Here is a 12,559-nt window from a genome sequence, read left to right as displayed (position 1 = left end):
CTTTTTTGATTGGTATAAGTCGAGCACCTTGCAAATAATTGTCCAATCAGAATGTTTTTAATTACCAAAGTGAAAATAGAATTTTTTCTTGCGCGTTCATAAAACGAAAGTTAAAATATTGTAGCGTTAGAGCTACATTTTGCGATATAAATTGAATAAATTTTACTGGTTTTTTACAATTACTTTTTTTAACCAAATAGGTCATCTAAAAATAAATTTATACTATCAGAAATTGATAAATAAAATTTATTTGTGGTACTATTTTTTTAGGCTACAATATCCTTGGAAAAGTTGTTGGGTCACTTTCGGGCTGCAGAAGCTGAGCCTGAGGAAAAACACGATTGATAATGTCTTCGTACAAAAATGCCAAGAACGCTTATTTATGGGGAATGGCAGCAATTTATTTGCTTGCCTTTTCTTCTTTATATGCACAAATCCCTGGTGATTATTTGTGATGTTCCATACGTTTCTTCAAATTTTAAAAATATCAATTAAGCTTTTTCTTAGCCTTAGCCTTAGGCTTAGCAGCATTATAAGACTCATACATGTATGTTATTACCTTACAATGCATCTTCATATTTTTCTTTCTGAAATTTTATTCCTTAGTCTAGAATTGAATTGTATCTTTATTTGTGTCATTTCTTCAAATAATGAGGAATGCCTAAACGAAAGTGGAAGCAAGGCATTTTGTATGTTCCCTTATTTAAAAAAAATGGATTTTATATGGATTCCCATGAGGTCATGACTGGCATAGGGACCAATCGTGCACCACCTATTGCAGACCTCTTTCTGTACTGTTACAAATCACAATTTATGGCTAGAATAAATAAAGACCTACCTAACAACATTTAGTAGAAAATTAAATAACATCTATTGATATTTGGATGATATTTTGGCTCTAAACAACAATATCATGACTTCATATCAGGGGTTGAAAATTTTTTTGGGAAGACCCGAGCCCTGGACTTTTTCATCTTTTGTACACTAAGCCCGAACAATGTTGTGTCAAGTCCCAATCGATATAAATCCAATTTTATTATCTGATATTCTTATGTATAATTCTATGTTTGCTGAGAAGAAGACACAGTGTCAATTGATTCCGACTCCAGGTCTGATGTCTTGTCATCAGCTTTCTGTTTCTGCATATTTTTAACCGTGAAATTGTAATTGAGCAACTATATTTTCCTCAAAAGTTTATCAACGAAATTTGATCTTTATCATTCCAGTGCTTGATAAATAAAATTTGTAGTATGTCAAAAAATGGCTCTGATCAAGCGCAGGTGTGATTAGACTTGAGAATAACTAATCAAAAGATCAATCTAGTGAATACCTATTCTAAAAATAAAGTTATAACTATTTATAGGTCAGGGAATAGGTCGAGAAACATGGTCCAAATAATGGCAACAAAATCTTTCAAAAAATAGTTTTTATTTCTTAGATTTGCCATGCCCGTTGGACTCATTTCATTGAAAAACAGCAAGTCCGAGGCACAATTTTTTTAGTCCCAGGCATCGTGCTTTAGGAATTTTCAACCCCTGCACATATTTTTAGCTATTACCATCACTATGTGTCCATCGTCTTTGCCGTCTGTTAACTTTTTCAAACTCATCTTCTCTGAAACTGCCCAATAAATTGTAACCAAACTTTGCATGAATGTTCCTTATGGTATTTTAAACAATCCTTGCGGGAATTTTAGATTTGGCTAAAACCATGACTGCTGTTACTAACAATAGGCCATAGGGGTCAAATTGTAGAATTTTGCAAATAACTCAAAAAACAGTTGGGTTTAGCTAAAATCTGGTAAGGAGAGGGGTAAAGTTGTTTAGCATGATGGGATAGACCTTTGCTGAAATTTTCTTAAAGTTATGGGTCCTGAAATGGATTTAGTCCTGATTTCCAACTGAAAATCTTCTCCTCTAAAACTACTGTATGGATTGAAACAAAACTTTGCATGAATGTTATGTAGAACATTTTTAACAAATCTAGTGTGGATATTTTTGATCTGGCAAAAAATATGGCCACTGTTACTAAAAATAGACCATAGGGGTCAAATTGTAGAAGTATACAAATAACTTGAAAACAGCTGGGTTTAACTAAAATCTGGTAGGGGTAAAATTGTTCAGCATGATGGGTTGGACTTATGTCTTATTTTCAGAAAGAAACCTTTGATGATCGATTGAGTTAGGAATCCTGAGATGGATTTTTTTCCTGAATTTTACATTTCCAACTTAGAAAATCTCCACTAAAACTGCTGAATGGATTGAAAGAAAACTTTGCATGAATGTTACGGAGAACATGTTTAACAATCCTTGTGTGGATATTTTTAATCTGGCAAAAAACATGGCCACCATTACTAAAAATAGACCACAGGGGGCAAAATACAGGTTTTTTTGGCAAATAACTCAAAAACAATAAAATTTAGTAAAATTCTGACAATTTTAATATTGTTCAGCATCAGAAGATGGACCTATGGTGCAATTTTCAAAATGATTTGTCACCCAATGAAGAAGTTAACACATGTATGACCCCTGATAAGGATGTTCTTATTGTTTTTTTTTCCACATATACAACTTTGAAAATCTTCTCTGCAACCATGCAAAAAAATTTAAAGTTGGCGTAATTGTTCCTTGGGGTTTACTGCACAACTGATTGTTTAAGATTTTTAATCAGTTGAAAAACATGGCCGTCATTACTAAAAATAGATCATAGGGGTCAAAATGCTTCTTTTGCTATTTTTTCTTCAACTATAGAAGAAAGATGAAAGCTACTCATATGAGAAACATGATATCCTGAGTTGACTGACAGTATTGAAATTTTTTTTAGTTGATTTTTCAAAATGGCTGCCAATTTGCAGCCATTTTTAGCAGTTGCTCGGATTCCAATTGTTTTTGGTTTCATGAAGAAATATGGTACTTAGTTGAATGGAAATGATGAAAATTTGTTCTGGGCGACTATTTCAAAATGGCTGTCAGTATTGTCTCAAACTTGCACATTTGATTCCAATTGTATCTTTGAATAGGTTTAAACAAAATTGGTTTTTAACTTTTCCAGAGTTTTTTATGCTTGCATGAGAGATAGGGGTTTTCTTTACAACTTTTTTTGACATACATGTTTTGACATCCATCTGATGAAAAAGCTTATACATGATGACATTTTGTCATCAATAGTTTTTCTCAGAATAAAATAGAAATGACTTCCTTGACTTATTTCGGTCTACTTGAGGAGAATCTGGCCGTGAACAAGTCTTCTCCATCTGTCTCTTTCGTTTGGCGCTTTGTTTGTATTGGTCCATGACTAAAACCCAAGATCTTGTCTTTCTTTTTCAGATTTCTCCAGGCCAGCCTCCCTTTCTTTTACCGGCTGGTGTCCATTTGATAGCTATCTTCGCATGCCTGGTGTTGTCCATCCTTTTTACATGACCCAACGATTTCCACCTTCTTTGTTTGATGTTGACGCGTATCTTTTCCATTTCTGATCTTCTTCTCACCTTCTCACATTTATAACCTTTTGAGGCTAGTAGTTGTTGGACATAGCCTACCATTCAAAATTTCAACAAAAATTTGGAACTATCTATTTTAATACAAAACATTGTCGGTTACCACTCCATGAGTGGTGTACCACCATGTCAGTGATTAGTTATGGAATGTATTTTTCTGTACTGTTTATTAGTAACTACATGTAATTATGCTTTGAAATACAAAAAGTCAAAATGTTTTTATATAATATATAAATTGATAAAGAGTTTACATATATTTCAGGTCTATATGGTAACAATGGTATATTACCTGCCAGACTAGTGACTGGAAAGAGTAAGTAAAATATTATTAGTATAATCCTGCATTTGTTTATTGATTTGTTGTCAAGTCTCATTTACATTTAATTTATGGATAAAATATGAATTAGTTAAATCTTAAGTTGGGGATTTTTTTATAATAACCTCTATTTCTTATACATGAAAAACTCTCTTCTTGCTTTGTTACTGAAATAATATCAAAGTGGACAACTTATTTTAAACTCCTTACCAAAAGGAGTGAATTCTACTAATAATTTTAGTTAGATATTAAGATATTCTGTGCAGTGCAAACCTTTTTTTTTAACTATATTACTTCTGCTCTATGTACTTTCACCATCTTTACCAGGTGCCAAGACATTTTCAGATCTGTTAGATGGAAACCCAACACTGTTACGGCTGATGCCTCTGATTGGAATCGATGTAGAGACAGGTCTTGACCTACTTTGTCTCCTTGGTATTTTGATCTCATTCATTGCAGTCCTCTTCCAGGCAGCACGAGACATGTTTGCCTTTATAATACTGTGGATGTTGTATCTTTCAATATATCAGGTAATAAAGAGCTCATGTCTTCCCTATCTTAGACGGTAGATTAATTTTTCTGTTCCATCTGTCCTTCAAATAATTTGTCAATGCAACATCTTTGAAACTACAGTTGACAGGTGGTAAGAACACAGTACAATTTTATAATTGTGCAGGGTAATTTTAATCATCTGAATTTAGTGATGATTTTATGTTATGTTGAAATATAACATTGCAATTGATAATGCAATATTGATACTTTGATAATGCCTTCTTCACTAATTACAGTCAATATAACTAGTAACGAGAAGTTGGATGTCACTTATTTTAATACTGGTAGCTGCTGTACCACAAATGACAACTTTACACAAAAACTTAATTGAAACAAGAACCAGACAAAATTTCATGTTACATGTATATCCACATGAAACATAGAGTATATGCACATTTTGTCAAAATGGTCCACTATTTGCATTTGACATTCTAACAAAAATAGCATAAATCAGGAATGTATGTCATCTGTTTTTCTGTCCATCAGAATTATAATAGATTCAATGGTTTTTGTTCCTAAAAGCAGGTTTCGACAAGTGTCATGAAAAATATGACAAACTTACCAAAGGAAATAGGGGGTAGTGTCCTCACAAATAATTATAAGTCTATAGGATTTGTTTATTTTAACAGGTTGGACAGACATTTATGTGGTTCCAATGGTGAGCATGTAGCTTAGGTTTTTCCAGTTTTGTATTGATTTATTTATTTTTGCAGTAGAAAGGTTTGTTAGAAGTACTGAAAAAGAAAATTTCAATAGAGGAATACTTTAGTTTCATTAGTTAATATATTTTTTTTTAATAATTGTGCATGTATTTATGTATAGGAAAACACCGAACATAATCTCAGTATTTAAACAACTTTCATATATGACTTGCAATATATTTGACTAGTATCAGCTACATTCATTGTACATGTTTAGGTTTTAAAATTTGTATTGTAAGCTTGCCATAGTCTTCCATTTTGTTTTTTTTTTAACTGTCTACGGTTGAATTTAAGAAGCTCATCAGTAGATTGTTTTTGGAAGAACTGATATACAAAATTTCAAAGGACATGTAGATCTAAGTTAACAGAAATGTATTTGATGGTGTAGAACCTGATTTGAATGAGCTCTCTAATGAATGACCACTTTACCATGTCTGTTCTTTTTTTCATGGCCCATATATTTACTATCCTGTAATTTCAGTGTTTTGATGTATTTTTCAGGGACATCTTGTTACTAGAGGCAGGTTTTCTAACTATACTTGTAGCACCATTAACTATACAGCTACCAAAGAAGTATAGAATGCCTATCAATCATGAGCATGATACAATAACATTGTGGCTTGTTAAGTGGTTGCTGTTTAGACTGATGTTTGCTTCTGGTGTTGTCAAATTGACAAGTGGGTGTCCCACCTGGTGGGGATTGACAGGTAAGTATGTTTGGTTGGCAAAAATTAGTTTTAAAAATAGGAGGTGTGGAATGTTGCCAATGAGACAGTCATCTTCTAAAAGCTAAGCCAGAATTTTGTTCAGAATTGATTTTTTATCCATTTCCTTCACAGTATTTTGGTACCAAGAATTTACATTAAGCTGACATTTTTGCTAAGCCAAGCTTTCCACAAATTATATCAGATTTTCTGGCTCTCTAATGCATAATGTTTTACCACATTCAATCATGTTCTTATTTCCTCCTTGTAAAGGATGCTTTAAAAAAATGGGTAACAAAATGGCAGCCATAAAATATATTTTCATTTTGTTATCTCTATTTTATAAGGTAGTACTTGATTATACACTATAAGTATATAAAGTTCCAACCTAAGAATTGTAACATTATAACTTTGTAATCATTTTAAGTTACATCATTATAGTTATAGTTGTAGCTAATGTGAGTTAAATCAAATACGTACTTGTGATAATTTTTTTCATTTCAGCCTTAACAGTACATTTCGAATCTCAGGTATGTGTATCTCATGGATGAAAGTTCATACAAGTTTGGATTACCACCCTCTTCATAGGGTTTTTTTTCTGAAAAGAACATTTCAAGTTAGCTTACCAAACACATTAACCAAATGTCCATTTGAGCATACTATGTTATCACTTGGGGTCAGGCATCTTTAATTTCTTTGAAGGTCAACTCCAAAGAAACTACTACTTAGATTAACTAATTTAGTAGCACTCCAGCTAAGGATCACGCAAAATGTGATTCATGGGTAAAAAGCCTACATATTTTTATTTTTGATATTTTGTTTAAAATGTCATAGTAAACAGAAATTAACTTGTGGTTTATCATATCACCCGTGCTCATAGGAGATTAAAATTGTATAGAATGCATTGTAGATTTCAAAATTAAGGGAGATAACTCTGTAAATGACACTCAAATACAATAGAATCTACTGGATTTTCAATGTTGATTATCTTCTAAGAGCAGGCAGATTTGAATGAATAATTACACTTTTCATAGTATAGACCCATAAAACAACTTAATTACAAAAATAAAAATATGTAGCCTTTTTTAGGGTGTATCACATTTTTCAGATTTTGCATGATGCTTACAAAGACTGCTACTTAAGATTCTGGTTGGCTGGTTTTCTAGGATCTACTCTTCTTTGAAACTACTGAAGCTTACATTATAAACCTTAATGGGGTTTATCTAAATAACTTATACAAACTTCGAGGTTGTATAATGGCATGACACTGTCAACTTCCCTGTTGTCCCTGCTGTGCCTGTGTAGTCATTGTCATCCACAACATCCAAACAACAATATTTTACAACAAGGTTGGTATTGTGTTTGGGGCGTATTATCCCAACCATTTTAGAATGGGGATAAAAAACAAGCATTTCATAGAACTTAATTATATACATTGTATGTCTAGTAGAAGCACATGAGTGTCTGTGATATTGTTCCACAATATGTTATACCACAAAGGTCAGACTGGGATTAATTTTGGAGGTAGTGACTTGAGCTGAGTAGGAATAAAGGGCAACAAAGGAACCAGAAACAATTTTGCTTCCTGATTTCCTGGATGATAAATTGAATAAAAGCAGGGACCATCCTAGACCCAAAATTCAGGGAGACTTCACTTCTTCCTCTGAGAAAAATAGGGAAAAGTTTCAAATCCTAAGGAGTCTTCTCACTGTGCACAGGTTTGATTAGTTATTAAATTATGAATGATGTTATCATATAATGACATTCCTTTTTTGAACAACTTCATCTTTCTAAGACTATGCAAAAAGACCAAAAGATATAAGATTATTAATTAATGTATTTGATATTTTTCTTCGATTAGATGACATTAAATTATTATAAAATTTCACATCCAGTCAATCTAATATCTAAAAACTTATCATTTACACATGCACCACAATTGATTAGTTCAATAACTTAAGATTCATGTAGCCTTCTCTTTTTTTCATCCTTCCAGATTTTCAAGGCCTTAACAAAGTCAAAGTTTTTCATCAAAGGACCATCCTCTGAAATTCTCATTAAGTCATTCACTGAACTGTTGTTTGAATTGGTTCTCAACCTTGACTTGATTTGATTTTGGGTAGAGAATCCTCTTTCACATGTTGCTTTGTTCACTGGTAAAAGTATGCAGCACTGAACAAGTTTTACAATTTTTGGCATTGTAGCTTCATATTCCATGCCAAGTTTTTCACAAATTTCACTAAGGTTGGAAGTTTGAAAAGAACCTGTCACAAGCCTTGTGTATTGTTTATATTCCATAAGCTTTTGTTCTGTGTCAATTCCTTGGATGGCAAAATGATCAGCTAAAACAGCAACATTTTGGTTTCGAAATGTTGCCAACTTTCGTTTTTTGATAGCAAACTTGATAACTTAGTAGATCCCTGAGTATAATCATGATTATTAAACAGATGAATTTTAATTTACCCAGAAAAGATTTTTTGTTTTATTCCATGTAAAAAACATCAGAAAAAAAATTACAGAACGTATATCGCATATGGTTGGTCATTTTCGCTGGTTTTTCGTGACCTCTGGAATATGGATGTCCATATTAGCAGCTCTACACAAAGTACGGTGCCATTTCTTATCAGAATCTGATACCATTCAAAAGAATTTTGCATAATTTCTTTGGAAAATTTCTTCCTTGGCTACTCAATTGCATTTTCATCTAACTTTCGCTTTCCACCAAGTTTCAGGGACTCGCCTGTCACCCACGCATGCAACGACATTTTATCTTCAGTGTACAATGTTTGTTAAATCAATGATAAATTTTAATTTTCAGTAACTATTTATTTGTAAACTAAAACAAAGCATAATTAAGTTATAGTTTATTATGTTTACTGTCACTTTGGGGTGACTTCCGATGTTACGCAGTCAGTTCCTTTGGGGTGACTTCCGATCAACTGACGTTACGCAGTCAGATCCTTTGGGGTGACTTCCGATCAACTGACGTTACGCAGTCAGATCCTTGGATGTTGACATGTGTACAGTTAGTGGTAACATTTTTCACGGTCATATTTAAATATATTTATGGTATTTAGTGTAATCTTTTATCAATTTAAGTGTCAAAATTTCTTTCAATAACTTTGACATGGTATTGGTAGTGACAGGTGTGTTGTGTATTTTCATAAATGTCATCGTAATTTCTAGAGAAGGTCTGTTCGAGTACTCAATGAGAGATCAGATGAGTGTAAGTAGCTGGGCGGAAACTGGTGTAGTAACCTGCTGTGAATTGTTTCGTTTCAGCTGTGAAAACACACAAAGTTATATTTAAAGAATTACAGATATTTGACTTGATTTTCCGTGTAGATTTTGAAAAGTAAAAGGGGAATGTATCGTATTTTAAGGGTGACTTTAACTTCTCTTTTGTGGTAATATAAGGTGAAGTTTGAAACCAAAAAGTAACTATTTTGCCTCAGTCGCCCCTAGGATGGTCCTTGTAAAAGGGAATGGATCTCTTTGAAATTGTGCCATAAGGTGTCATACCCCCAAAGGAAAGTTTAATTGATTTTAGAGATTGTGACAGGAACTACTTAGGAATAAAGATAATAATGGGCCACTTCAGTTCTGGTTAACTTTTTATCCTTTGTTTAATGTCTAAATTCAAAGCTGTATGCACACTAAGTGTTGAAGTAGACTGATAGAAGTTTTTCTTCCACAAAAATTTAATTAATGGAATTCTGTTTCCTTTCAGTGTATACCAACACCAGCAGCCTGGTTCTGGCACCATCTACCAGAGTGGTTCCTCAAACTCAGCTGTGTAGCAACCTATATCATAGAGATACCCATACCCTTTCTCTTCTTCGTGCCAGTCAGGGGACTGAGAATGTTTGCCTTCATTGCTCAGGTAAGTCCACTTTTATTAGTCCCATTCTGGTGAATTTCGCCAAAGGGGAATCAAGAAGGTCTGCTCTTCATTTGTCAGTCCAGCAAATAAATTTTCCACACTTATTTTTGTCATCCTTGCAGATATTTATTTGATATTTGGTACATCGCTTTACAATGACAGTTACAGATGAAATTCACATTTTTTTTTGCTGAATTATGGCTCTTTAACTTAAAAAATTCATGCAAAAAGTAAGTTTTTGCACTTTTCTCATAAACAAATTATGCATTTTTTTCTACTATGGGACTTTATATTGCAACTAGTTTGTTCAGCAGAAATTGTTAACTTTCTTTTCACCCTAGTCTTGGATTTGAAAATGTTTGGTGTCCTTTCTCAGATAGATTGTTATAGCATTACCTCCCTAGTCTTCTGGGGACTGAAAATGTTTTTGTCAGATAATTTTTGCAAGAGAACACTGAACATCTGTTTAAAACAAACAAATTCTAAAGTCCTAAAGGCGACTGGTTTAGGCCGAAATTACTTTATTTGTATTTTATTTTGGAAATTTCAGAACTCTTTTTAATGTAATTTCAGTCTGTCAAGTGACTCCTGATTTTCCTGATTTCTCCTGATTTTGAGCAATCCCTGATTTTTTCCTGAATTTCCCAGAGAAACTAATGATAACTCCTGATTTTGAACATTTCACCACAAAATTTATCTTTTTTTAAATATTTATATATTTCATAGTATTATACATGTAAAAATGAATGTATATTGTGAAGAATGATATTGTGTATTCATTTGGTTGCTGTTTTACATTCAAACTGTGACTTAATATATCCTTTAAGTATTTTGATGAAAGTGTTCCAACTTCTTTCAAAGTGTTCTGCTCAAATTGCTACATTTCTTGAGAGCTCTTACTTAGAGGGGTGGAAGGCAGCCCTTATTTAGTGGGGTGGAAGGCAGCCCTTACTTAGAGGGGTGAAAGGTGGCCCTTACTTAGAGGGGTGGAAGGCAGCCCTTACTTAGAGGGGTGGAAGGCGGCCCTTACTTAGAGGGATGGAAGGCGGCTCTTACTTAGAGGGGTGGGAGGCGGCCCTTACTTAGAGGGGTGGAAGGCAGCCCTTACTTAGAGGGGTGGAAGGTGGCCCTTACTTAGAGGGGTGGAAGGTGGCCATTACTTAGAGGGGTGGAAGGCAGCCCTTACTTAGAGGGGTGGAAGGTGGCCATTACTTAGAGGGGTGGAAGGTGGCCATTACTTAGAGGGGTGGAAGACAGTCCTTACTTAGAGGGGTGGAAGGCAGCTCTTACTTAGAGGGGTGGAAGGTGGCCATTACTTAGAGGGATGGAAAGCAGTCCTTACTTAGAGGGGTGGAAGGCAGCCCTTACTTAGAGGGGTGGAAGGCAGCTCTTACTTAGAGGGGTGGAAGGTGGCCATTACTTTAAGGGGTGGAAGGCAGTCCTTAAAGGGGTGGAAGGCAGCCCTTACTTAGAGGGGTGGAAGGCAGCTCTTACTTAGAGGGGTGGAAGGCAGCCCTTACTTAGAGGGGTGGAAGGCAGCTCTTACTTAGAGGGGTGGAAGGCAGCCCTTACTTAGAGGGGTGGAAGGCAGCCCTTACTTAGAGGGGTGGAAGGCAGCTCTTACTTAGAGGGGTGGAAGGTGGCCATTACTTAGAGGGGTGGAAGGCAGTCCTTACTTAGAGGGGTGGAAGGCAGCTCTTACTTAGAGGGGTGGAAGGCAGCCCTTACTTAGAGGGGTGGAAGGTGGCCATTACTTTAAGGGGTGGAAGGCAGTCCTTACTTAGAGGGGTGGAAGGTGGCCATTACTTAGAGGGGTGGAAGGCAGCTCTTACTTAGAGGGGTGGAAGGCAGCCCTTACTTAGAGGGGTGGAAGGCAGCCCTTACTTAGAGGGGTGGAAGGCAGCCCTTACTTAGAGGGGTGGAAGGCAGCTCTTACTTAGAGGTGTGGAAGCTGGCCATTTTCATGGAGTTTTGTATTATTACATTACTTTTTATGTTAAAAAATTCCTGATAATCTCCTGATTTTTAATAAATTATTTTCTGATTTCCTATTTTTTTACCCAAGAAGTGCTTGACAGACTAATTTTATACAGTCATAGATAGTAAATCTTGAAGAATTTGGTCTAGTTATCAAATTATCACTATAAATGGCAAGGTAATCACACAAAAAGCATTCAGAGGCTTATATGTATACCTATCATTTTCTGTGAATTTCTTTGTCTTGTTAGTTGTTTTTGTCTCTCTACCCTTTTGCTTTTGTTACTTTGTATGTATGATTTTAGTTATTTTATGTTCTTTGTTGTGTAAATCTGTTTTCCATGTCTGGTCTTTGTCCCTGGATCACATTCTTCTGATTATCGCAATAACCTTGGTTCCCTTGAGTATTCTTTTCCTTGTCTAGACATAATTTTGTTCTGTTTTAAAACTTGAATTCTACATTTTTCAATCATGATTTTACTGACCGTTTATAGTGTATTTAATACATCTGATTGCTCTCTGTCTCTGTCTATTTTTTTAATTTGTTTTGAGAGAAAGAATATTTGAATTCATTGCAGATTTCCAATTTTGTGAATTGAGCATGCCTATGTAATCTTGAGTTGTGCTCTGTCAATGATTTCTCTTGAGTTTACATATACAGTCTAACAATATTGTTTGAGAGTGAAGTTACACATTTTCTTTTGTTATGTGTACTTTTGCTAAGGGATTTTAGAAGAATGAATATAAAAAATGTAGACATTTTTATTCTAACATTTGTATCACAGCTCTAGCATAATAAAAAAGCTCACTTTTAACCCCCTCATCAAGGCTCTAGAATTTCCACTTTTGCTCCCCCTTTGCACATGAAATTTAGCCCAGAGGAATTACACTTGTTCTTTTTTCTATGTTGGGAGAGATCATTTTCATGCC

At 34.5% G+C, this 12,559-nt stretch overlaps 1 protein-coding gene across 2 annotated transcripts in view; it reads left to right on the top strand.

The window, feature by feature from the left end:
• The first annotated feature begins 280 nt into the window (after positions 1 to 280).
• LOC148609982 (lipase maturation factor 2-like) overlaps positions 281 to 12,559 on the top strand; it is a 49,113-nt gene continuing 36,834 nt past the window's right edge. For both annotated transcript variants that reach the window (XM_088541717.1, XM_088541716.1), the window contains exons 1-7: positions 281 to 441; positions 3,759 to 3,809; positions 4,140 to 4,342; positions 4,994 to 5,022; positions 5,567 to 5,772; positions 6,274 to 6,299; positions 9,500 to 9,652. In XM_088541717.1, coding sequence (XP_088397843.1) covers positions 348 to 441; positions 3,759 to 3,809; positions 4,140 to 4,342; positions 4,994 to 5,022; positions 5,567 to 5,772; positions 6,274 to 6,299; positions 9,500 to 9,652 — 762 coding nt within the window. In that variant the 5' untranslated portion in view covers positions 281 to 347. The remainder of the gene's footprint in view (positions 442 to 3,758; positions 3,810 to 4,139; positions 4,343 to 4,993; positions 5,023 to 5,566; positions 5,773 to 6,273; positions 6,300 to 9,499; positions 9,653 to 12,559) is intronic.

This window comes from Perna viridis, chromosome 8, assembly GCF_037379345.1.
Source record: "Perna viridis isolate PV_CMFRI_1.1 ecotype Kerala chromosome 8, ASM3737934v1, whole genome shotgun sequence".
NCBI classification, from domain to species: domain Eukaryota; kingdom Metazoa; phylum Mollusca; class Bivalvia; order Mytilida; family Mytilidae; genus Perna; species Perna viridis.
This window is presented reverse-complemented; position numbering and strand designations above follow the sequence as displayed.